The sequence below is a fragment of the Penicillium verrucosum genome (genome assembly GCF_028828655.1).
Source record: "Penicillium verrucosum strain IBT 35672 chromosome Unknown utg000001l_segment0_segment0, whole genome shotgun sequence".
NCBI lineage: Eukaryota > Fungi > Ascomycota > Eurotiomycetes > Eurotiales > Aspergillaceae > Penicillium > Penicillium verrucosum.
The window spans coordinates 2,725,816-2,749,127 of NW_026643210.1; the positions used below are offsets into that span (position 1 = coordinate 2,725,816).

General features: G+C 48.5%; 11 protein-coding genes across 11 annotated transcripts; 4 read left to right on the forward strand and 7 right to left on the reverse strand.

The window, feature by feature from the left end:
- Positions 1 to 746: 746 nt before the first annotated feature.
- N7516_001004 (uncharacterized protein) lies at positions 747 to 2,452 on the reverse strand (the record flags this gene model as incomplete). The annotated part of the gene is made up of 9 exons (XM_057213726.1): positions 747 to 867; positions 919 to 1,102; positions 1,178 to 1,256; positions 1,321 to 1,677; positions 1,729 to 1,834; positions 1,894 to 1,937; positions 2,024 to 2,120; positions 2,179 to 2,356; positions 2,449 to 2,452. The coding sequence occupies 9 exons, from the start codon at positions 2,450 to 2,452 to the stop codon at positions 747 to 749; spliced, it is 1,170 nt and encodes a 389-aa protein (XP_057075609.1).
- Positions 2,453 to 2,961: 509 nt separating this feature from the next.
- N7516_001005 (uncharacterized protein) lies at positions 2,962 to 4,029 on the reverse strand (the record flags this gene model as incomplete). The annotated part of the gene is made up of 2 exons (XM_057213727.1): positions 2,962 to 3,893; positions 4,008 to 4,029. The coding sequence occupies 2 exons, from the start codon at positions 4,027 to 4,029 to the stop codon at positions 2,962 to 2,964; spliced, it is 954 nt and encodes a 317-aa protein (XP_057075610.1).
- Positions 4,030 to 4,283: 254 nt separating this feature from the next.
- Positions 4,284 to 5,782, forward strand: N7516_001006 (DASH complex subunit ASK1; the record flags this gene model as incomplete). The annotated part of the gene is made up of 4 exons (XM_057213728.1): positions 4,284 to 4,374; positions 4,437 to 4,543; positions 4,596 to 5,580; positions 5,646 to 5,782. 4 exons carry the CDS (start codon positions 4,284 to 4,286, stop codon positions 5,780 to 5,782), a joined length of 1,320 nt encoding a protein of 439 aa, XP_057075611.1.
- Positions 5,783 to 6,276: 494 nt separating this feature from the next.
- Positions 6,277 to 7,165, reverse strand: N7516_001007 (HIG1 domain-containing protein; the record flags this gene model as incomplete). Its single annotated transcript, XM_057213729.1, has 2 exons — positions 6,277 to 7,060; positions 7,125 to 7,165. 2 exons carry the CDS (start codon positions 7,163 to 7,165, stop codon positions 6,277 to 6,279), a joined length of 825 nt encoding a protein of 274 aa, XP_057075612.1.
- Positions 7,166 to 7,633: 468 nt separating this feature from the next.
- N7516_001008 (transcription factor SPN1) lies at positions 7,634 to 9,141 on the reverse strand (the record flags this gene model as incomplete). The annotated part of the gene is made up of 4 exons (XM_057213730.1): positions 7,634 to 7,883; positions 7,934 to 8,412; positions 8,469 to 8,551; positions 8,625 to 9,141. 4 exons carry the CDS (start codon positions 9,139 to 9,141, stop codon positions 7,634 to 7,636), a joined length of 1,329 nt encoding a protein of 442 aa, XP_057075613.1.
- A 390-nt stretch (positions 9,142 to 9,531) lies between these two features.
- Positions 9,532 to 10,104, forward strand: N7516_001009 (uncharacterized protein). The gene is made up of 4 exons (XM_057213731.1): positions 9,532 to 9,583; positions 9,649 to 9,680; positions 9,740 to 9,806; positions 9,911 to 10,104. Exons 1-4 carry the CDS (start codon positions 9,571 to 9,573, stop codon positions 9,946 to 9,948), a joined length of 150 nt encoding a protein of 49 aa, XP_057075614.1. The 5' UTR covers positions 9,532 to 9,570; the 3' UTR covers positions 9,949 to 10,104.
- A 1,125-nt stretch (positions 10,105 to 11,229) lies between these two features.
- On the reverse strand, positions 11,230 to 12,646 carry N7516_001010 (putative nucleoporin; the record flags this gene model as incomplete). Its single annotated transcript, XM_057213732.1, has 3 exons — positions 11,230 to 11,328; positions 11,383 to 12,035; positions 12,094 to 12,646. 3 exons carry the CDS (start codon positions 12,644 to 12,646, stop codon positions 11,230 to 11,232), a joined length of 1,305 nt encoding a protein of 434 aa, XP_057075615.1.
- Positions 12,647 to 13,223: 577 nt separating this feature from the next.
- N7516_001011 (coiled-coil-helix-coiled-coil-helix domain-containing protein) lies at positions 13,224 to 13,943 on the forward strand (the record flags this gene model as incomplete). Its single annotated transcript, XM_057213733.1, has 4 exons — positions 13,224 to 13,243; positions 13,321 to 13,548; positions 13,605 to 13,737; positions 13,845 to 13,943. 4 exons carry the CDS (start codon positions 13,224 to 13,226, stop codon positions 13,941 to 13,943), a joined length of 480 nt encoding a protein of 159 aa, XP_057075616.1.
- A 1,343-nt stretch (positions 13,944 to 15,286) lies between these two features.
- N7516_001012 (glycoside hydrolase family 71 protein) lies at positions 15,287 to 17,174 on the forward strand (the record flags this gene model as incomplete). Its single annotated transcript, XM_057213734.1, has 2 exons — positions 15,287 to 15,484; positions 15,555 to 17,174. 2 exons carry the CDS (start codon positions 15,287 to 15,289, stop codon positions 17,172 to 17,174), a joined length of 1,818 nt encoding a protein of 605 aa, XP_057075617.1.
- Positions 17,175 to 18,556: 1,382 nt separating this feature from the next.
- N7516_001013 (acyl-CoA-binding domain-containing protein) lies at positions 18,557 to 20,166 on the reverse strand (the record flags this gene model as incomplete). The annotated part of the gene is made up of 4 exons (XM_057213735.1): positions 20,009 to 20,166; positions 19,828 to 19,941; positions 19,693 to 19,765; positions 18,557 to 19,568 (listed from the first exon to the last, which is right to left on the reverse strand). Exons 1-4 carry the CDS (start codon positions 20,022 to 20,024, stop codon positions 18,557 to 18,559), a joined length of 1,215 nt encoding a protein of 404 aa, XP_057075618.1. The 5' UTR covers positions 20,025 to 20,166.
- A 374-nt stretch (positions 20,167 to 20,540) lies between these two features.
- Positions 20,541 to 22,118, reverse strand: N7516_001014 (putative GABA permease; the record flags this gene model as incomplete). Its single annotated transcript, XM_057213736.1, has 1 exon — positions 20,541 to 22,118. One exon carries the CDS (start codon positions 22,116 to 22,118, stop codon positions 20,541 to 20,543), a length of 1,578 nt encoding a protein of 525 aa, XP_057075619.1.
- Positions 22,119 to 23,312: the final 1,194 nt, after the last annotated feature.

Consider the following 23,312-nt stretch of genomic DNA (forward strand, 5'->3'; position numbering starts at 1 on the left):
AAACAAATAAATCAAGCACTAGGAACAGAACGACTTACAAATTATACAGAAGTAGGATAGAGAGAAGGAATAAAATAAGCAAAAAAGGAAGAGGAGGTGAGGAGTTAATAAAAGAAGTATGGCGAGAAGAGAAGATCTCCGCTTCGACCGAAACTGCCGAGGTTCATTTCGCCTATCAGGTTATCCGGTCAGTAAGTACCAGGTACTTCTAATTTAGATTATAATCCCTCATTGTAGAAAGTATCCAGTACCTCGACCAGGCTATTTCTAGTTCTATGGGCTTGGTCTTTCGAGATGCCTAGGTAACTGTCGGGTTGTCAAGTGTCAATCGCGTTGAATCTTGGAATAAATCATTCATTTCCTATTGTAACGATAGGACTACCTCATTGTTATGAGAATAAGTCTCACACTCCTTATCGAAGTATCCAAATGCACGATATTCGTGGCAGACACATGTAGGCCTTCCAATAACTACCGTGCGAAAATCTGATAGCCATCAGGTTCGGAGCTAAAGGGCTTACCTTCCAACTCCTTTATTTACCCATCGCTGCATAATGCAACTTATATACAACATAAATGTAGAGATGTTCGGTCGAGGCGTCGTCGCTCAAGTCAATTATAATCGGTTCTACCGATGTGCCAATGGTATCTGTACACACGCTAGAGCGATATCTCAACGATTATGCTCAAATGATAAATTAATGCGTTGTTATATAGAAGAATAAGAACTAGCTTCTTAAGTACCACTAATATGTACCCACCGTTATCTCCGTACGCATCCAATCCTCAAATCTTCCCTCGTGGGCTTTAGGGTCAGTGTCTTCCCAGTTGTAAGAACCAGTGTGATAATTCAAAATCTCGAAATACCTTCAAACGATAAGCCTGAATGAATACGCCGCAGACTGGGAAAATACTTACATTTTAGTCTTCCATTGATCCGTTGTCATTTCTGAATCTAATAAAGACCAGTCAATTTGTTTCTCACACTCGGGTTCGTCGTTTAAGTCCGAATAGGTTGAAAGGTATAGATGGGGTATGGCATCCGCCGCTGTGATTCTCTTCTGTGGGTCTATATCAAGCATTTTCTCCAAGAGATCAACGGCTAGCAAAGTCAGTATCATTGGAGGTAGATATATCCGGAGGAACTTGGTATTAATGAAGATTTTGACGGGCATACCTTTAGAGTCTACATCACCCAGGGTAGCTCTAAGCGACTGGGGTTCGGCTTCAGGTAGCGAGTTCACAAACTTCATCGTCTATAACTTGTAGTCAGCATCTTCTCTCCCATAACTAACTCAACCGTGTAGAATTTAGCCATACAACGTCGCTGTACACTGTCTCCATAAACTCTTTGGGTGGTTTCCCAAACATCTCAGTCATCAGTTTGAAATGATGCACATTGTCTGTTCCCGGTAAGAGGACTTTCCCTAGGAGCATCTCTGCCAGAATGCAACCAGTACTCCAGATATCCACTGCATAGCTGTATCTTTGCCAAGTCAACATTATTTCTGGAGCTCGGTAATATCGTGTGGAGACATAGCCAGTCATCTGATGATCTTGTTCTCGAGCTAGACCAAAGTCACAAATCTTCAAGTCGCAGTTTTCTTTGATCAGAACGTTGCTAGGTTTAAGATCACGATGGATAACACCAGCAGAGTGGATGAATTTTAATCCTCGCTAGAAAAGTCAGCCACACTGGCATTTTTAAGGCCACTCGGGCAGACATACCAGCAGTTGGTAGGTAAAGAACTGGATGAACTTGTTATCCAGTGGCTTCGATCTTGATTGGATCAATTCATGAAGGTCTGTCATGCAACAGTCCATCACAAGATAACTGTATTCCCAAACGTTTAGTATAATTGAATCCGAAAATAAAAGAAGTGATTCACGTACAGATCTTCCGCTGGTGAGATGAAGATATCTGTGATGCTGATTAACTGTAGGCTGTTAGTGTCATACTTCCTCTTCTTTTTTTTTTTTCAGCACATGCATTATCATGTTTGAGATGGTTCATCAAATGAACCTCGCGATACGTGCGCTTGACCCGGGCAGAACTATCAAAAGGATTCCCTATCTTCTTTATGGCAACCGTTCGGTTGGCCTTTGAATCATGTGCTGAGCTGATCCTGACTGTTAGTGGCCTCACAGTACGAAGAGAATATACATGAGGGGATATACCAGATCACTCCAAAGGCACCCACACCTCGTGCTTGCAAGTCTGTATACCTCTCGGTAGTTTGAAGAGCAGTGCCCATGATCTTATGCGTGACGAATGTAGCCATGATTCCAAGGGCGCATATGTTGAAGAAGGGATGAATTGGCAGAATAGTAGGAGGATATTGGATCCTCGATATACCTAACTACCTAGGTAGGTACTATAATTAGGTGTCTTCCAAGGTTCCAAGGTTGTTCTTCCCAGGCCTGGGCCATGTTGTGGTTACGTCATACCCATGGATATGCTTATGTGATTGGCCATTGGGTCACCTGGGCATTTTTATATCTCCGCATTGAGCGGCTTGGCCTTATCAGCCAATCCTTCTCCACAGTAGGTTGAACCAGTCAAGGTACATATATACAAGTAGTGGACGTCACTTAGCTTGATTCATATCAATGCAAGCGCTGTTTCGTGATTGCTCAATCACGTCCCAGGTGATTGAATGTGAGAGGCAAAGTCCAATCTTCGCCTTGGAACTTCCATTTTTAACATGGTTGGTGCAAATTGACAATACCATTCGCATATAAAGCATTGTCGAAGGGTTACATTGCCGCGGTCTTTCGAGAAGTATTGCAAGTAATGAAACCTTTGGTCTTGGTATTTCAATTAGATTATATCATAATACCATTGTACCCGTGGACCTTATATCGCAGCCAAGCTCAAACCTAAAAACCAACACCATAACAGAAAGTTTCCCGAGCCAGTAAAGTCCACCCATTCATCCATACCATGATGTTCTGAGTGGATCAGAGCAACTGATGATGTCCAGCATCCTCGTTGCTAACTACACTACCCACATCAGACCATGCTGGAGTAGCCAGGCCACCAACAGATTGCCCATCAAAGTCACTAAGAGTGCCATCTGACGTTCCATCCTCGAATCCTCCGACATGGCTGAAGCTTCCGGTAGTAGAAGGGGCGGCCGAAATATCATTATGAGACTGGACACTCTCACGGCCAAAACCATCTAGCTCAGCAAGGTGATCGCGTTCATAGGTATCGTTGCTTGGCGCATCAGGGTGCGCATAATATACCTGCTGGTGGTCTTCTGTGTGGCTGGAGCCAGATACAGATAAGGGAGAGTTGGGAGAAAATGGATCAAACAGGGTATTCCCCTCGGGTGCTTCAGACCGAGGCGTGAACTGAACAATAGATTCCGAAGGGTGGTTCGAGGGAGCATACGAGGGGATGTCGACATGCAGCTGATTCCGACCCAGCGTAGTCGAAGACTCCGCCTCGATTTGCTTGGCGCCTCGTCGTAGAGGCTCTGAAGTGCCCAGGTCAATTCCGGTTGAGTTAGAAGTAAATCTGTCGCTATTTTGAATATCGTATTCGTTGTCTTTTTGTTTACGCAGGTTGCCCTCCTCGTCGACAAGAGTATCAAAGCTATCATGAGGCTGGCCGGGCTGGCTGGTCTTTCGTTGTGATTCAAGGAGCGTTCCTCGTCGCATAATCTCCTCACGAGCAATCCGTCTGCGTTCTTCGGCAATTTCGCCAGTCTCCTCGGTCATAGAAATGTCCCGCCTCACCGCTATGTCTTGAGGTTGGATCTCATCGCCGAGGTTGTGTAGTGCTACGGCGATCTTGCGCCGCGAGGTGGTCACCCATTGTTGAAACTGCGGCGACTCATACACGGCAATCCCGGCTGCTACAAGCACAGAAACAGTAATGATGATTCCTGCATGAGAGGTCAGCCTCATCCTCAACATAGTGGGGAACTGATAAGACCGACTACACCGCCCGGATGATCCGGGAAGAATGTAGAGGTTCAAGGGAAATTAGAAGACCATACCTTTTGCAAGTGGTGCTGGCATGATGAACCTGGATATTGTACTTGTGTCTTTCCTTTCAAATGGTTTCAATACTTACCTTCGTCATCCATGGAGGAGACAAGATGATTCAGTGATGCCTGCACCTTATCCTTACATCGACGCATGTGACCTGCCAAGCCCTTATCACCGGCCCTAAATACACACCGCTTTAGGCAAAGTTCCCCGCGCGTCAAAGGACGTGATTGCAAGCTCACTTCTTTAGACTCGATTGTACAATTGAACTTGAGTGATACATCATGTCTCGCCAACCTTCGCAGGCCCAGCGGCCATTGTCCCTTACCGAGGAGCTTGAGAAATTGGAGCAGTCCATCACCCTTACAATGCAAGGTAAGATCAAAAAAGTAAACAAAACAGTCCAGCAGACCGCTCATCGTCATATGTCCATACAGAGATCGACCACAATTTCAGCCAAGCTCATCGTATAGTAACTACGAGTATATTGCCTCTAGTAGAGCAATATACCGAGCATTCCCGAGATGTCTGGGAAGGTTCCAAGGTCAGCACCACCAGCATATACAGCCATAAACAGCCTTGTTAACTCCCTATAGTTCTGGAAGCAATTCTTCGAAGCGAGTGCCAACGTGTCTCTATCTGGCTATGAAGAAAAAAACACCGATGAAGAAACGATGCAAGACCCAACAGCCACGGAGGAAGAGTTGTCCGCCGACATAACCCAAAGCACCGGTCTCGACGATACCATATCCCACGAGACGCCCTCTTCCCAGCGTCATGAAACACCCCATCGCGACCAGGCAGACGACCTTGATCTAACAGATCTCGCAATCTCTTCCCACAGCACTCCGCGTGCTCCGGGCCACCATCACCAGCAGGTCGACGAAGACATGACAACCTCCTCAATGGAGTACTCCTCCTCATATGAGAACCTTAGAAGACAAGTCAACGAATCCGACCCGCCATTCGACCTCCCAGACTCCTCGACCCTCCCATCCACACCAGGCCGCCAGCTCTTCTTCCCACGTGGCGTCTCTGCCACAACCCCGATGTCCTCACCATTCCTCCCGCCCGCATCGCAACCATCCACCCAAGACCGTCGATACCAGAAGACTTCAGACCCGGTACTGCACCAAATGCTCGACAAGACATACCGGGTGCAAGCCACGCCGCTCGGAAAGGGATTCCGCGACGTGGGCGGCGGTACGAACACTCGACCAAAATTCAACATGACCCCAAAGCCGACCGAGTCTACCTCCAAGTATGGATATGACGACTCGCCGATTTCCAGTCCAGAACCAGAGGCACCACAGCTCCACGCGGAGATTTTCTCATCGCCCATCAAAGGCGTCAACGACACCCCAGGTACGAACCGCAAACGACGGACTAGCAGCAATCGCATGCGCGGTATTCCCAGGCCTGGCATGAGTGTTTTGACACCTGCTAAAAAGCCTGCGGGTAAATCGGCTATGTGGGATAGCGATGATGATCTGGATTACGACGATGATGAGGATCTTGGGCCGAGTCCTCCTAAGACAATGCAGTTCCACATTCCGCAAAGCCGGCTGATGAGGACGCCTGGTAAGACTTGTTCCCCGGTTTTCATTTTAATACTACATTCATGCTAACTTACTTCGCCTTAATAGCAAGGGAGGCTTCTAAGCGCATTGTGACCGATTTGCTGGCTACGGCTGGAGCTGGGGACATTACAGATGACTTTGGCGACGACCAAAGTCCAAGTGTGATCCGTCGCATGGAGCGCCTGGAAGATGAAACCTTCTAAGTCGGCAATCCAAAAAGGGATCAGGCTAACGACCGGTTATTATCGGTTGGCGTTTCCTTTTCATGTGCATTACGTACTGGATTGCCCATATCAACATACAACCTCAAATACCCACGAATACTACTATGGCATCATCATCAAATGCCAATATTTCGATAGATTCATTTCCATTAAGGAGGGGAGAAAGGGAGATAAGAGATGGCACAACCTATAGTATTATCGTACACGTAGACACAGTAAACAAATGTCACTTTTGGGGACACAGAACCCTTGAGACATGGACAGGAAGAAAAACGCTTAAGGAATCGTAGGATATGTATGGGCGATGAAGGCCAAGCAAGCAATGTCACCACCCTGTCCCATATATCATAGTTACCCAACAGAGAGTTCGGGCTCTCGAAAGGAGATAGAAAGAAAGTGGGCAGCGATGTCTCTGCAATGGACCTCCATCAGTGGCGGTTGCGGGGGGTGAACAAGAACGAAGAGAGTTATATCTAGGAGCTCTTCTTCTTGTTCTTGGACTCAGTGTCCTTCTTCTCTGTCTTGGAGTCATCACCACTCTCCTCGGACTTCTCCTCCTTCCCTTCGGCACCAGCAGCCTGCTGCTCCTCTTGGCTATCATAGAGAGACTGGTGCTTAGAGCTCAAGCGCTCCTCCTCAGCAGCAACCATATCCTTCCAGAGATCGCCCTGATTAGGCGAACCACCCTGGTGAACAGGCTGTTCCTCCTCAACCGGCTCAACCTTATTCTTAGCGACATCAGCCTTCTTCTTGGAATCGAGCAAGCCACGACCACGACGCTGATCCGAGATCTCGAAAGCAGCAGAAGCACAAAGCACACCCAGCGTCAGACCCTGTGCATACACACGAGCCTGGACAAGCTTCTGCTGTCCACTAAGACCGGGGATGCGACTGACAAGCGCAAAGGAGCCAACCATCGAGGCAACCCAGGTGGCGGTGATGATCTTGTATTTCTCGCGGCGGGCGAAGGCCGCGGCGCGGTCGGTGAAGCTCAGACCGCGGATCTCCTGGGCGCGGATACGCTCTTCGCGATTCTCGTACCATTTGTATGCTGCGTTTTGCTCGTTCTCGTATTCGCGCGAGGCGTGGTCGGCTGCGATGATACCTGTGAATGTACCCGAGGAGGTCACTAGGAAGGCTTTCATTGGCACGGTTAGGTTGCGGATTGTGTGGTAGCGACGTGATGCAAGGAGGACTCCTGCTACGCCGCCGGCGAGACCTAGGACACCACCGACTGTGCCGCCTTGGAGGACGGATCTATTGGGATTGCGTCAGTATGGGCTGGTTATGGGAATCGGTGGCTGTAGTAGGTATTGCGTACCTGTAGTGAGCATCTTCTTGTTCTTTAGTAAGAATCTTCATTATGTATGATAGTGTATATGTTTAAATTGAATAAAAGAAGCTTGGAAGAGGGTGAAATGTCCGATATAAAACCAAAAAAAGCAAAAGCCGGATTGCATGACGTGGGGATCGCGGGATCTGCTCTTTTTCCGGCGTTGGCCCCCGGTCATCTCTCGGTTTTGCACGGAACTAACTTGCCGGCTTTTGGTGCTTGGGGCTTCTTTTTTTTTGTATACAACAGTTGTATAGATTAACTGAAATATTTTGGAGTTGAATTGCATTTACTTTGATAGTTTCCATATGAATTTGCATTTGATAAAAATTTCTGCTCTTATTCCACTCGGAATGTGCTTGTGACACACTCCAAAAACCCCATTCAATCCCCGATTGATCCCGAAACACCCAAACACCGTAAAAGAAAATGTATCTCACATAACGAAACTGGCCGATACCATGTTGGGAAGAAAAAAAAAGGTACAGGTGTCAAATCTACCGGCGAGAAGCTTTGCGTGCCGCAGCCTGGCGGGCTTGCATCTTGCGGAAACGGTCCTCGCCACTGGCACCCAAGGGACGCGCAAACTGACTCTCGCGCACAGCTGTCTGGCGCGGAACCACAGTGTAACTGACGTTGGTACGGTCGACACGAGCACGGTTGAGAAGACGGGGAGGGAGCATCGCGCGAGCGCGGGCTTCGGCTTCAATCTCCTGGGCGGTGGGAGGAGCGCGTCTGACAACCTTTCTATATGGGTGTTAGTGGGTGATAGGGATCTTGTGCAGCAGTGAACATACGTAGGATCATAATCGGCCTCCTGGTAGACGCGCTTCGAATAATCGTCACTGCGCTGGAGAATTGGTCGTGTCCATTCCGCCAGCAACTTCTCTGCCATTTCCTTGATGCGACGCTCGGTGCGCTTGCTCTTAGTGTAGAAGACAACCACTTTTCCAATGCCACTGGCAATCAAAGCATCCTTGTTGATAGGAAGCTTGGTAATGGCAGTCAATAGGTCACGCTGGATGTTGTATGCGGGCATCGCGCCATCGTCGAGAGGCTCGAGGAAGAATCGAACGGCTTCCAATAGGTTGATCTCTGGGTCGACTAAGGCGCTGGTGTATTGGTTGCGATTGAGGAGCATGATGACTTCGGGGAGGAGCTTGAGCTTGTGCATAGCTGGCTTTCCTTCTTGGCGGTTGATCGCATCCATTTGCGCTGCGTGGGTCATACGCTTGCGCATATCCTCGATTTCAGCATCTGCCATAGATTCCAAATCCTAATAGTACAGTCAGTAAACGTAGGTGAGTACGTGTCACCAGGCGCAACACATACAATGCCATCCTGCTTGCGGAAACGTCTCTTCGCCGGCTTCTTCATCGCCTCATCCATAGCACGGTCGAGGGCTCGGCGACGTCCTGATGATTGATACCCAGTTAGTACAGACTGTGCGGGGCAGAAAACTAGGTGCTAGTAAAGAGCAGAACATACGGGTCTCCGGGTCAAGAGTCTCCTCGTCTACCTCGGGCTTATCATCGCGCTGCTTGCGCTCACGTCGGCGAGATGAGCCTCCTTCGTCGCCTCCCTCGTCAGCCCGACGACTCTTCTTCTCGCGACGGCCTTCCTTCCGGCGCGGACGGCTCTCGCCATCCTCGGTGCGCTTGCGCTTGTGGCGACCAATGAGTTTCAAGTTATCTTCATCAATGGCGAGTTGTGGGCGGTCGTCGACGTCAACATTCTCTGGATCGAAGTTGTCGAATTGTGCCTCGTCAACCTCGGACAAAATAGACTCGTCGTCTGAAAGCTTGTCCTCATCATCTTCGTCATCGTTCGCAGCGTGTAGCTCGTCATCCACATCCTCTGTGAGTTCTTTGGCCTCAGAGATAGGGTCAATGATGTTCTCGCCCTCGTTGTTGTCACCAGCAACCGGGGTTGCGACTTGCTCGGGGATCTCGGGTTCCGGAGAGGCGGCGGGCGAGACAACCTTGCGGTCTGGTGAAGCAGACATGGCGGTTCAGATGGCGGAAAATGTAATAAGATAGGTTAAGAACAAAGGTGCAAAGGTGCAAAGATCAGTGGGAGATATCGCAAAGAGAAGTCACGGTACGTTATCTGCCTGAGTGATCCGGACGCCTCTCCGCAAAATCAATCGGTGCACTGCAGATTCGAGCAATGCAGGTGAGATGCAGAGGTAGGAGTTAGAAGGAGAAGTACTGCACAAGCTTCTCTCAAAAATTAAATCGATAGAATGCAAGTAGACAGTGAGAGGGAGGTAGTGAAGGCAAAACCTCAAGAAGTGAAGGAGAATGGTGGTCTGTGCTCCCGTGATTTATTTCTCCAGTCCGACTTGGTGACCTCGCAACACTCAACTCTTACAACATCTACCTAGGTATTATCTAACCTCTTTTTCATTCTTTAATTCTTCATCACATTCAAAATGTTTGCCCCAGGTATGCTCGCAGTCTCATGGTTCTTTGCTTCACAAAACTCAAGCTAACGATATAATTCTGTTAAGGCCAAGAACAGATCTCCAAGGAAGAGATCAAGGTCAGCATCACACCATGACCTCTACCTCAAGTGGCATCGGGTACTAATATATTTTACAGGCTGGTGAGATCGAGGCCAGTCAGACCGTCCAGATGGCTCTTGCCGGTGGTTTCCTCCTCTACCTGTGTAAGTCGAATATCTGGTCCACAAAGTCTTGAAGGAGCAGACAACCCGAAGCGGGCCAGAGAAGAGTTCATTGGATCGAAATCTAACATGGTCATCTAATACAGCTCCCTTCGCCGTTGACTTCGTCCGCAAGTTCCTTTAAGCCGGTTGACCCGTCTTCCGCTCCTCTTTCTTGCCCTTCCCGGACTGTAATCGACGAATCGCTGGTTATGATTTCGCGATGACATGCAGGAGAACTGGATAATTGATTTTCCCCCTGGCATAACTTTTTTTTCCCAGCCGCAATTGGCCAACATTGAGCATGGACATCTAATCTATGGAAAGCTCTTGATGCTCATCTACTATTACCTTTTGGGTTTGCTGGGTAGTGTCAGTTGGGTGGTGTATTACTATTGTGCATATGCTTGTTGTTTGTGTTTTATGGGATATACAGCAAATCCACATAAGAAATTGCAATATATCGGTTCCACAGAAACAAGAATCTGGGTCTTGGTAGCTTGTGGTAACAAGTCATGAGTCAACATGACAGAGCGGAGTAGTTGGAGTCATATTTGGCATGAAATCATTTCACGTACTCAATCTGCCATAGTATCATTATCAATGTATTGATTGAGGTTGCCTCTTTGCATGACAACCCGTACTTGGATTTGCCACTGATTCTAGTTAGCTCGGTGGGACTAGCTATATACGATACCATATGATTCTCGTCCGTATTTCTGCATAACATCCCATGTATGTTTGAATATACAATCACGGAACTCTAGCCTGTTCTGAAGTAGTAGACTCGGTGGTACCCAGATATATAAGAAGTTGAATAGCTTGTCTAGAACTCGGGGTTGAAAGGTGTGATACGTATATGCATGGATCCAGCATCCTTCGTACATATGTATCCAGGCGGGACTCTGCTATACTATGCAACGGTTTCACAAGATTGTGCTCTAATAATGAAACGGGGACGGAGATGGCGCAAAAGGCAAGGAGACTGGAGTGAGGTAAAAAAGCAAGTAAAAAGAAAAGAATGACGAGACCGAGAACGATCGACAGGCCAAGCCTACGCGGAAAGAGCAAAAATGGAGAATGCCCTTGGGCGTTAGCCCTTTCCAGGTAGCTAACGCCGAAGGGCATGGAATATATGGAGCTTAAATTAATATTGAGGGAACATGACATCCAGAAAACAGTAAGGAACACAGTACTGAGAAAGCAGGCCCTATCAATTCGAGGAAGCCTCAACAGAGAGACACCAGAAAGCAGAATGACACAAGTAGAATGTAGAATGTTCAGCGAAGAAGTTTGTATTCAGTTATGCATTACAATGGCCTTATCCCCAAGAACGCCTGTACCCCGATGGCCGTAGACATTAAGTCCAAACATATGAAGAAATTGAGATTCGAAATAGCAGATAGAAAGTTATAGAGCAATGTACTCAATTCCCAATCGCTTTCTCCACCTCGTTGAAGTCTTTCTTGATGGACTCCATCTCCTTCTGGAGATGCTGGATCTGAGAGTGGTAATCGTCCAGAATCTAGGAGATGTGGTTAGCGAGCTCTTCCGGTATACTAGCTCGGGAGTGACGAACCTTCTTTGCTGTCTTCAATGTCTGCTCATCAATGTCATCCTCCGCTTGTGTGACGTTTACCCCGGCGCGATCCATCTCCACCTGCAGTCGCTTGGAGTGTTCGTGAATGGCCAACATACGGGCCCAGATTTCTTCGGCGCGGCCACTGAGAGACGGGTCGAAAACGGCACGCTCCAACTCAACAAGCTTTTTCTTCAACTGCTCCTCCGCTTCATCCATGGCGTATCCTCTGTTGCGAAGGATCTGCGTCTTGGCAGCAAGGGAGAGGCATCGTTTGCTCAGAATAATGTGTTTCCGCCGGCAGTCAGCGATCTTGACGGAAAGGTTGAGGTCATGCTTTGAGAGAAGCCCAGTCAAGCAGTTGTTGATCTCGTGCAGGCGCGACTGCATCATAGTGAGGAAGTCCCTTTGTCGCTGCGCGCGCTTACCGAGGTCCCAGAAGCCCTTTACGAGCACGGGGACGTATCCTGGACCCGGTCGCTTGCGCAAAGCCTCCTCCCATTTTGACTCGTCGTCCTCGGGACCTGGTTGGTAGAAAGGTGCGGCCTCCTCGCCGACATTGTTGTACAGATAGGCTCGGAATGGTGAGCTTTGGCTGGGCGGATCCCACTTATCCTTGATTATGGCAACTTGCATAGGAACAGTTCGGTGCACTATAAAGCAGTCTTGTCAGTAATGTTTCGTCGTAAAAGATTATACAATTGGGCTCACCCCCAGTAATAGCACGGCCGGGGGACCAAAGGCTTGACGACAGAGAAGGTTGTTGCTGTTGGGGCTGTGGCGTGGTCATCGTGTTCTGGCCGAATTGCGATTGCTGCTGGCCCAAGGCATTTGTTGGTTGTTGAGTGTTGGAACCCAGACCTCCGAGTCCTCCTAAACCACCCCCTGGCTGTTGTGTTTGCTGCTGGCCTCCAGAGAAGAGACTAGCTTGCGGTTTCTGTAGCGAGGAGCCGAATGCGCTTCCTTGCTGTTGCTGTTGCTGCTGCGGCTGCCCCAAAGCACCCGAACCGAAGGTATTCTGGGGTTTCTGTGGATTTCCGAACATCGATCCTGATGGCTGCTGAGGTGCGGCACTTGCGCCGAATGCACCGGTTGCCCCCGCTGATGTCGTCGCTGGCTGTTGGTTCTGCCCGCCGAACAGTGTGCTGGTGTTGGTGCTAGGCTGGGCTGCGGTGGCCGGGGCGCCAAAGAGAGACGGCTTCGGTGCAGTGTTGCCGAACATGGATGGGTTGGCCTGAGGTTGTATTCCACCGAAGAGAGACATGATGGGCAATCAAAAAGGCACAAAAAGAAAAAATATCACGATAAAGATGGAGCGCGTCAATGGATTAATAAAGAACTGGCGCAGCCAGATTAAAAGCGCTGAGGGGAAATAGAAACAAGTCCAAGGCGCATAGTCCAGGGACTAGAGGTTGACAGTCGAAGGGAAGAAAGCTGAGGGGTTCCTCGATGGAGCTCGAAGGCCGAGAAAGATGAGAGCCGGAGCTCGATTTGTTTGTGTCACGTGATGGGCTATTGTTCGCCAGCAGCTTGCATATTTGAATAGAAGATGTGAATAAATAATGAGTTGATATTAATCTATTGTTCTGTGTTATTGTCCTAACTGTTTCTTTTTTCTCACTGATATATCCAATTAACAAAGGCAACACTCATTCACACTGTAGCCCAGCACCGCACCCTGGACAACATGTTACGCTGACCTAATCACCATCCAACCAGCCAATCACCGACGAGCCAAATTTCATTCCACCGCAACCCGCAGCTCTCGACTATCGATCTCCAAGTCTCATCTCAATTGCACCTCTTTCCCCTCACAGTCGTTCTGACAAGCCACCGTCGCCATGGCCCAAAGAGATGCTCGGTATGTACCTCAATTACAATTGCTTCCTATCCGTCAAGCTCCGTGTAAAACGCTAACCTCCATCCCTCCGCGCACAGCTTCAACCAGACTGTCCTGGTGGACACCACGCCTATGCCCGATCACATTCCCAAGGTGGAGGAGGTCGGTGCCACATCTGCACCCCTGATGAGTGCAGCTTACTTCATTGGAGACCGCTGCAAGGTCTTCAATGACGACTTCATGAAGTGCAAGGCCGAGGCCAATGGCCGCGGGGAGATCGACTGCTTGAAGGAGGGCCGGAAGGTGACGCGCTGTGCTGCTAGCGTGTATGTTGCCTTTTAATTCACCTTTGAGCCGAGAAGAAGATATTGACCCGTCACAGCATCAAGGACATCAACACCCACTGCTTTGACCAGTTCAAGGCCCACTGGGAGTGTCTCGAGAACAACAACCACCAGCTCTGGGAGTGCCGCAGGCCCGAGGTGCAACTTAACAACTGTGTCTTCGACAAATTGGTATGATATATGTCCTGCCTCAAAATCATCTCAATCACCTCGCATCCACCACATCCGCTATCACCCCTCGGGCTAGAGCTAACATACACCTTTCTTGTTCCCTTTAGGGCTTGAAGAAGACCCTCCCTGGTGCCCCCGAGAACCAGGTTCCTGTCCACTTGCGCCCCAAGCAAAAATACGCACAGTACCCCGGCCCCCAGTGGTAAACACTCTCCCGGTTTACTTTGTCCCCTCTAGACTCGCCCTGATTGCACCCTCATCCTTCTCTCTCATAATCTGGGCACTGTCTTTTTTCTATATCACTGTTTTATTTGGATGCTCGGCCGTAAACCCGGTCTATGTTTGTGTAAATATCTCTTGGCATCATGAATGGTTACATGATTTTCTGTTCAATCTCCCCAAATCCTCTCGCCTTACTCACATAGCATGCATGGGGCGACATGTTTCCCGACTCATTGCGGCTTACAGTGTCATGTTTTCGAGTTAGTATTAGTACGGACTCAAATGCTGCCCATTTGCTCGAATACCTCCTCGGCTTGGTGCATATGTAGGTAACCATTGCAGTGCAGAGGCTAGGCATATTACACGTTGACATTCCTCGGTGGGGATGTGTGTATACATGGGCTATCGCTCAGGCTTACCCATGCACCGCAGAGTCTCACCGTGTATATAACATGTCCCAGCTATGTTCTTCCGATATTTGACTCTGTCCAACTCATAAACGCCGGGTATGGTGGGTTCTTGTTCTGGGGGCCTGTGTGAATCGACCCAGCCCCCACAGCCGGCCCCCAATATTAACTTCCACTCTAGGTGGTTGATGGTAGTATGCATGTAGCTAGCGGTGTGTGGAACATAAAATTTTGGTGGGATATATATACGGGCGATTCTACGAGCTGCCATTGCTTTTGTCTTCCTAGACACATTCATGGATGATATTGCTAGACATATCAATATCAATGATCCTATCGTTATAGCTTCAAAGGGATCGGATCTGGTCTAATGATATTTTCTCTCAAAATCCTGATCTGAACTGAGCGGTTTTTTCGGGCTGATACAAAGGCGGCTTAGCATCAACCGTTCTGCAGAGTCTGAACTAAAATGACAGATTGTTACATTCTATAATCCGAAGGAAATCCATTAACTCTTATCATCCTTCGCCTGACTGGATTGCAGGGGTTTAGCCTGTTGGTCAATGTGTGTAATTGAGCCCTAATTCCGGCCTTCCGATATACTACCCCGTGTAACTAGGCCTCTGAGATAATCCGAAACATATCTAAGTAACTTTTTATTAAGAGTCAAGAGTTCCCTTGTCACAACATTGATTAACAGCTTTTGTTATTGAAGCGTATCTGAGGTGTTTCAGAGTATACATATGAAAGCAAGTATTGAAACCCGAGTATCAAGAGCCAAGGAATGGAGAAAGTACAACGAGAGAAAGGCCAAGAGTACGCTTAGATCCCTATGTACGAATAGCGGACCTCCGGCATCTATCTATAGACATCTCCAGAGGGATAGATGCAGGTATCAAACTCTCCACCAGATTCCGTGCATGTGCAACAGCAAAACAAGGATATCGATAATTTATACAAAAAGCCGGACTTATCTCTCTAGCGATTCTCCATATTTAGGTGCTACTTACCTCTATAGTCTGAGCCACACACGCAGGTTGATGCAGGTTGACATGAAGTCGACAATATTCTTACTTCTATCATTATGGAGAGGCGTCCAACACGCCCAAGCAGCGGCCGTGTTCGCTCACTTCATGGTAAAAGCCCTTCAACCACGATCTATATCTCAGCTGACCTCTTCCACTCCAGGTATATAACTCGGAGAACTTTACGGTCTATGACTGGGAAATCAACATAGCAGAAGCGCAAAGGGCGCACATCGATGCCTTTGCCCTAAACATCGCATACAACTTCCCGACAAACAACCGCTCCCTAGCGAATGCATTCACCGCCGCAAACGCCCTGAACTTCCAACTCCTCTTCTCATTCGACTATGTAGGCAACGGCGCCTGGCCAGAAGGCGAGGTGATTGGCCTGCTTCGGAAATACGGAAACAACACAGCCTACTACCAACACAACGGCAAACCCTTCGTCTCAACCTTCGAAGGCTCCTCCAACGCCACAGACTGGGCCACAATCAAAAAGTACACAGACTGCTTCTTCGTACCGGGATGGTCTGCTCTAGGTGCAAAGGAAGCACTCGCCGTCGCCCCAGGCGTCCCAGACGGACTATTTTCCTGGGCTGCATGGCCCGAAGGCCCAGAGCCGATAAACACGTACATAGACTCGACCTACATACAATGGCTCAAAGACACAGGCGAACTGCCGTACATGATGCCGGTCTCACCATGGTTCTACACGAATCTCCCCGGCTACGGCAAGAACTGGATCTGGAACGGTGATAATCTGTGGTACGACCGGTGGCAGCAAGTGATATCGCTAAAGCCGGACTTTGTGGAGATCATCTCATGGAATGACTACGGCGAATCGCACTACATCGGCCCGCTGCATGAAGGTGCATACGCGACCTTCGAGATCGGTAACGCGAGCTACAACTACGCCATCGGTCACCCTCATGATGGTTGGCGCGATTTCCTGCCTTTTATTATCGATGTCTATAAGGGCGCCAGGGCAAATGTTACTACCGAGGGCGTCACTGCTTGGTTCCGTCAGGCGCCTGGGAAGGCTTGTGCCAATGGTGGCACTATGGGTAATACAGAGACACACGGGCAGAAAGAGTTCCCACCTACGGACCTCTTGCAGGATGAGGTGTTTTTCTCTGCGCTTCTGAGGTCTGCTGCTGACGTGGATGTGTCGGTTGATATTGGTGGTGTCGTGCAGGATGGGAAGTGGAAGAACAAACCACACGGTCCCATCGGTCTTTATCATGGCAGCGTGCCGTTCGATGGTAATACTGGGGAAGTGGTTGTGACGGTGTCTCGTCGGGGAGAGACCGTTGCTAAGATGCGCGGTGCATCGATCTCGGAATCGTGTCTGGATGATATCCAGAACTGGAATGCATGGGTTGGCACCGACTTTGCCAATAATACGATTTCACGGCATCCGCCGCCTTCGCCAGCCCCGACTGCAATTTCTGCAGCTTCGACTCTTTTGGCGCTTGGGAGGATGCCGTTGACGATTGTCTTTATGGCTTTGCTTGCGAGTATGGTGGCTGCGACCGCGACACCTGTTCGACATGAGACATTGGTTTTGACAGTTCCGATCTCGGAAGTTTCTTCTTCGGTCTATCGTCCTGATACCGGGGGCCACGACTCTAGAAGTCTATATAGCTATGGCACCCGGTATGGTTCATATCCAGTCAACGGCCATACTTTCACAATGACAACGACTGCGCCAGTTACGCCTTTCATCTCAGCCGGTGCCACATCTTTCACATACGACACATCTTGGAATTTGGACTGGTCTTGAAAGCATTCTTGATTGTGCTACGAGGTCTTAGTTATCACTACACCACGCTAATTGATAGCGAACTGGCTGCCGACAATGGCTACCTTCAACGTCGTTTTAAGCTCCCTTTTTTTTTTACCAACATCTTAATCATCCCAATGCCATATGCTGGAGTTTCTTATTGTCCAACGCTGAAATATCTGATCAAGGCCTGGCTCCAAATACTTCTTATTTACACCGCGTGAGTTCTACCATGTCTGTGGCTTTTCTGAGTCGAGAAGTTCACATTATGCACCTCAAAGAATCGTCCTATTTTATAGCTGAGGAATTCACGTTCATTTATTCGGCACTTCGCAATTTTGTTACATCGAGAGTTTTGATACTAAAATTCTACTCATCTAAAAAGGATCAAATATCTTAGCGCTCTGGTAGAACTACATGCACTAACATGTACTTCATCAAAATCGCGTTGCAACTTTCAACTCCTATAACCACTATTTCACTTTGCCTTGATAATGCAAGAGTCGTCGTTGCCTGCGTAAAATACGTAGTTAAGTTTTATAGTAAGCCGACCTTGAAGACCGAGGCACTATTATTAACAGGTACATTAACTTAGCTATATATCTCTAGTCTCCCTCCAATACTGTATAGGATTAACTACTACATTGTCTATATAATTACATTATGAAGAAAGTAGACTCTATTTTTGAATATCTCGTTAGTGATATGATATTTCCCAAGACAAATGATACTCCCACTAGCTCATTAGCCTGAAATATATATGTTGTATGTTAAATCGAGTCGATGGGAAGTCCGAAGTGGATAGGAAGTCACTATAGCGACGTGGGAATACGTGATCTCTAGACCTAACCTCCTAGGTACCTCAGAGCAGGTAAAAGCTAAATAGCAAGATGAGAATAGAAGGTGCTAGCTAGGGGAGAGTAATGTTATGAATAACACTCCATTATTGGCTTCCAATAGGGCACATATACCTGATAAATTATATCAAAACAGCAGAAAAGGGTATATATGATCGTCTAAGCCTGAATTCTAAGGCCCTCCACCAAATTATAGCAATACATCATCTGGATTGATGTCTGCGTCTATCAATAACTCGATATAATTGACCTGCATGTATAATCCCCAGAAAAGAAAGCCAAAGACAACAAAAGTAGAAGAGAAAAGACTTCCGAGACCTGAAATTGATACCCATATTTACTGGACAAAAGAAAAAGATGGACACAAGAAAGCAACAGAACGCCAAAACATATAAGCAGGAGTGTGGGAATAGCCGAGTGAAATAATGCCAGAAAGGAAGAAAATGCAGTAAGAGGTAATAAGCCGAGAAAAAGCCAAGAGAAAATAAACAGACCAACAGATATAGAACACTCTCTTACCCTCTCTTATGGCAAAATAGGCATATCCACGATCTTCAGAAGCTTAAACTTCCCAAGTCTGGCCTTAACAGCGGCCCAACCAGTCTTAAGCCGCTGCTCAACACGACGATCCCCTTTCAACCGCATCCAAATAAGCAACATACCTAGCATAGCAATATCAAACAAGATCTGCCGCACAGCAACCCAAATCATCCACTTCAGCCAAGCAAACAAACCAGACCGACGACGCTGCGCAAGAGATCGAGCCTCCATCTGCTCCCGCACAGCAGCAATCTCAGCCGTCATTTTTGTCAAGGCCTGCTCGACACGACGACGCCAGCGACTGTCTTTCGGTGGTTCCTGGGATTGTGAATGCGGACGGGAATCTCCACGGCGTGTGAGTCCAATCCCACTGCTATCTATACTAGTACCAGAAGCAGGATTGCGCCGGGATTTGGGACGGTGATGTGAAGAGACGTCGGTATGTGTATGTGTATGTGTGTTGGAGGTCGAGCTAACATGATCCGGGTCATGGTCGTCATGGTCGTCTTGATCTCGTTCTTCGTATAAGCTATCACGAGCTTCCTCAAACTCCTCATCATCCTCATCTTCATCTCCATTATGTCGACCTCCATCCTCGTCGTCTTCTATAGACCCCCTCCCCCGTCGGTAATATGCTTCTTCCTCTGGTTGGCTCACAGGACTGAGAACCCGCAGCCGTGAATCCCGATCCCGTCGACTGGTATCATCCCGTCGATCGCGACGGTCGTAGTCCTCCGATTGCGCCGCCAATCGACCCCCAATACTCCCATATGCACTGCGCGATAAGGGCGGGACGCCGACGGTATTCAGTGGACTGGAATCGGACGACGAGGAAGCGTTGAATTTAATCTGGTCCCAGACGAACTCGAGCTCTGAGACTAGCTCGCGTGCTTCGGGGGTTTGGGAGGCGTATTCGTGCATAGTGTTGATTAATGTGGAGATGTATCGGCGTTTGGCTTCGGTGCGCGGCATATCGCGCTGCGCGTACCATGCATCCCTAGAAGAGAAGACATTGTTAGATTTGTGGTTGGATATAGAGTATAGAGAAAGAGAAAGAAAGAGTGGTGTTTGAGCAAGGTCCACATCGACAGCTCCCTTTTCCCCGCGCGTTTCGGACATACCATTTCTCGCACTCCGCGTGCACTTCCGACGTATTCCCAATCGGTCGATCCATTACACCTTCCACATCCCCCTCTGATGGAATATTAGCTCCGACGGTTTCTTCTTGTTTCCAGGTTGTGATGCGGGTCACTCACCCATACTCTGCTTATACAAGCCATATAGAGCCAACCGCTCGGCAGCGGGAGGTCGCGCATTGCCAGTCCGGGGAATCCTCTTAACGGTATTGAGGGCATGAACAAAGACTCGATCTGGAACGGGGGAGGTGTCAGTGAAATTCAAATGCACGAGGGCGCAATCTGCAATCTGCACACGCACCTACAGAGTCCGACATGACGCGATAAGCGGTCCGGTTTGCCTTGTCTTCATGGGAGCGGGGTTGGGCATCGGCTTGCGCGAGTCCTCATGGGGATCGTAGAAGACTGGGAATAGGAATTTGAGGATATAGTGAGTGTTTCTTTTGGAGAGATGTTGAAAAGGGGGGAGTCGTTTTTTTGGAATTGGGGAGGGATTGTTGTTTCCGATAGGAGAGAGTCGAGATTCCCGAGGTCCCCTGTGGTTTGACTGTGATTTTCCCCGGAATGTTGTCTTCACTTCTTTTTCTTTCCCCCCCAGATTGGAAAGATTAGCTCCAATCAAAATGTGGGAAATATGGAACTCCTTTAGATTACCTGGAGAGATGGGCGTGTGCTGTTGGACCGCGGCTCTCGGCGATCGTCACTTGTGACTGTCGCCGAAATTACATTCTAATCTAACAATTGAAGAGTGGAGGTTGAAGGGATGTCTTTTTGTTTTATTATATTAAAAAAGGACCTATAGCGATACAATATAAAGAAGAAACCCGCCCCCCCTACTCGCTCGGTAACTTCTTCATCGTCTCCAACGGTTTCTCCGCATCCACTGGCGTCCCCGTCATAAGCTCTGTGGCTGCGCGCGCCTCGTCACCACTGACAGGAGGTCCAGTAAAGTGTTTACGCGCGTAAATAAAGTACCAAAAGATACTGATACCACCGAATCCAGCGAATACAACACTGGCGTAGTTCATAGACTCCGGGGTAACAGGCAAGGTAACAGGCATGCAGAAGAGAGCAACAGCCAAAACAATCCACACAATAGTAACGCAGTTGATAGCGAATCCAAAGCGACCGAGGGAGAACGAAGAATTCTTCACATCGCGGCGGCCCCGGATCAAAGAAATCAAAATCGGAAGACCGTACGAGGTCGACAGACAGATAGTAGCCACGCCGGTGAAGGAGTTGAATGCAGCCGTAGAACCGAAATAGATCAGTCCCAGCAAGCCATCCACGACCGCCGAGAGCACGATAGCCCACACAGGCACATCCAGTTTGGTGTTCACCCGACGCCAGAGCTTGAAGCCCGGAATGGCACCGTCACGTGCGAATGCATATGTGCAGCGACTGGCGGCTGTGAGTGAACCAATGCCGGCGAATAACATGATTCCCAGAATCAGGAAGAGCAGGCCGAAGCCACCGCTCGCGGAACCTGTCACCGTCTTGAAGAGTAGGCCGATTGGCTGGCCGCTGGCGACCTCGCGCAGACTCTGCACGTTGGGCATCACGAATAAAATTGGGATCAGGTAGAATAGGCCAGTGATGCCAGCGGCCACCACGGATAACACGATTGCCTTGGGCACCTCGCGGTGTGGGTTCTGCACCTCTTCGCACATGGCAGCGACCATTCCGTAGCCTGTCAGGGTGTAAGCTGCCTGCAGCAAACCCACGAAGAAAGCCCATCCATCGGGCCAGCCGCTGGTGGAGGCGTCATAATGAGTGAAGACGAATTCCGCGTCTCGACGGTCATCGGCCATAGTCAAAAGCGTGACGAGGATGACAATGACGCTAGCGGCAGTCCAGAAAATGCAGACTTTGTTAATGAGATCGAGATAGCGCGAGCAGAAGATGTTAACTAGGGCGCAGAAGAGCATGACGGCCCAGAACATCAATACGGTCTGCCACGCGTTGGCGACGAAGGACTCATCGAAGATGGAGATGGCGCTGAGGATTAGTTGACCACCGGAGAAGATGATACTCAGTGTGACGGTCCAATTGCCGACGAGGGTTAGCCAGCCGTCGATAAAGGACATCAATGGGGCCCAGCGGCGCGTTGAGAGCATCGCGCTCCAGTAGTACACGCCTCCTGCTGTTGGGTAGACGGCGCAGATCTCGGCGAGAGAGGCAGCGATGGCGATTGAGATTAGGGAGACAAAGACCCAACCCCAGAGTATGGTGACGGATAGACCGTCGGCGAGGGTGATGTAGAGAGTTGTGCTCAGTCCGAAGGGGGCTGCCATGATGGCAAAGGATAATCCGAGGATGCTCAGCATACTCAGGTTTCGTGGCAATTCACTCTTGTAGCCCATACGGGCCAATGCCTCGTCAGCGGAGGCATCAACAGATGAGCTTCGCATGTTGAATGTGTTGGAGAAGTGAACATTCCACCAAGGTTAGAAGTTGATATTATATCTTCCAAGGGTTTAAAGAAGTAAGTTTGTTTAAAGTAAGAGAACCCCGCATGGAAAACATGGCGCGGTCCGAGACCGCGCACTTAAGTTTATAAATTGAGGCGAAAAGATATCTTGAACGAATGAAAGGGGAGGGGGTTTTCAGGCTTATCATCTTGTGTCTTCGGGGCTAACGGGGTTTTTTCTAAAAGAAAAAAATTGCGGATGTCTCATGACCTAATAGTATATATACAGATAAGACACAGCATTTTCCATTGACCCACTTAATTCCCCTATTTCATCTCTTTCAACTTCCATTGACGGGATCATTATGGGATCAAAGAGGGATTGAAGATATGAAGAGATTGAAGATATGAAGACACCGTAGCATTCAATCTATATCACGTGAGATCACTCATTTTAAGGAAGTACACAACATACACATGTATACTCTATGAAATACTAGATAGTTAGATAGATTTAACATACCACACGAGAATACCATAAGGCGGAGATTGCAATCGGAACACGTTGAACATCATAAGATCTGCAGCGGGGTTCCGTGCCAAACTATATTATACACTTAAAGTCACGAGCGCGGTAAGATTGGAGAATCATATCTACAAGATATCCAATGATCACCACCTACATATGTACATGTAGGTACACGGCTCAATATATTGACTACTCCCTACTGAATAATACGTATACGACTTCCCAATGAAGGATGGGAAGATATGTCCAGGTATGTAATGTGGGGGGCTGGGTGAGGATAGTATGTGTTTGTGGGGTAGGTTACTAACTAAAGAGAGAAGTTATGGGCCAAACCCAGGAGAAGAGACCTACTCAGACTTACTCAAACTACGCAAATACAAGTCTACACTCGGAAATTGAATATTTGAATGATTCATTGCACACATACATCAAGGTCACGCAAGGTGACGGCTGCCACATCAGGAACATGCTGCGAAGACTCCTATGGATGATCCAGGGAAGACCGAGCAATGGATGAGCGCCAGGATGGATATATCAACACAATGGAAAGGGGGAATCAGATCAAAGGAGATGAAATCCAGATCCACACCCTTCCTTTGGGAATTTGTAGGGCAGGGGGTAAAGGGGGGTATCAAAGGGCGGGTAAAGCACAAATGTCATCCAGTG

Coding starts and splice junctions, on each gene's coding strand:
- N7516_001009 (XM_057213731.1), top strand. Junction 9,681..9,739: donor TCTCCAAGGAAGAGATCAAG/GTCAGCATCACA, acceptor TATATTTTACAG/GCTGGTGAGATCGAGGCCAG. Junction 9,807..9,910: donor TGGTTTCCTCCTCTACCTGT/GTAAGTCGAATA, acceptor CATCTAATACAG/CTCCCTTCGCCGTTGACTTC.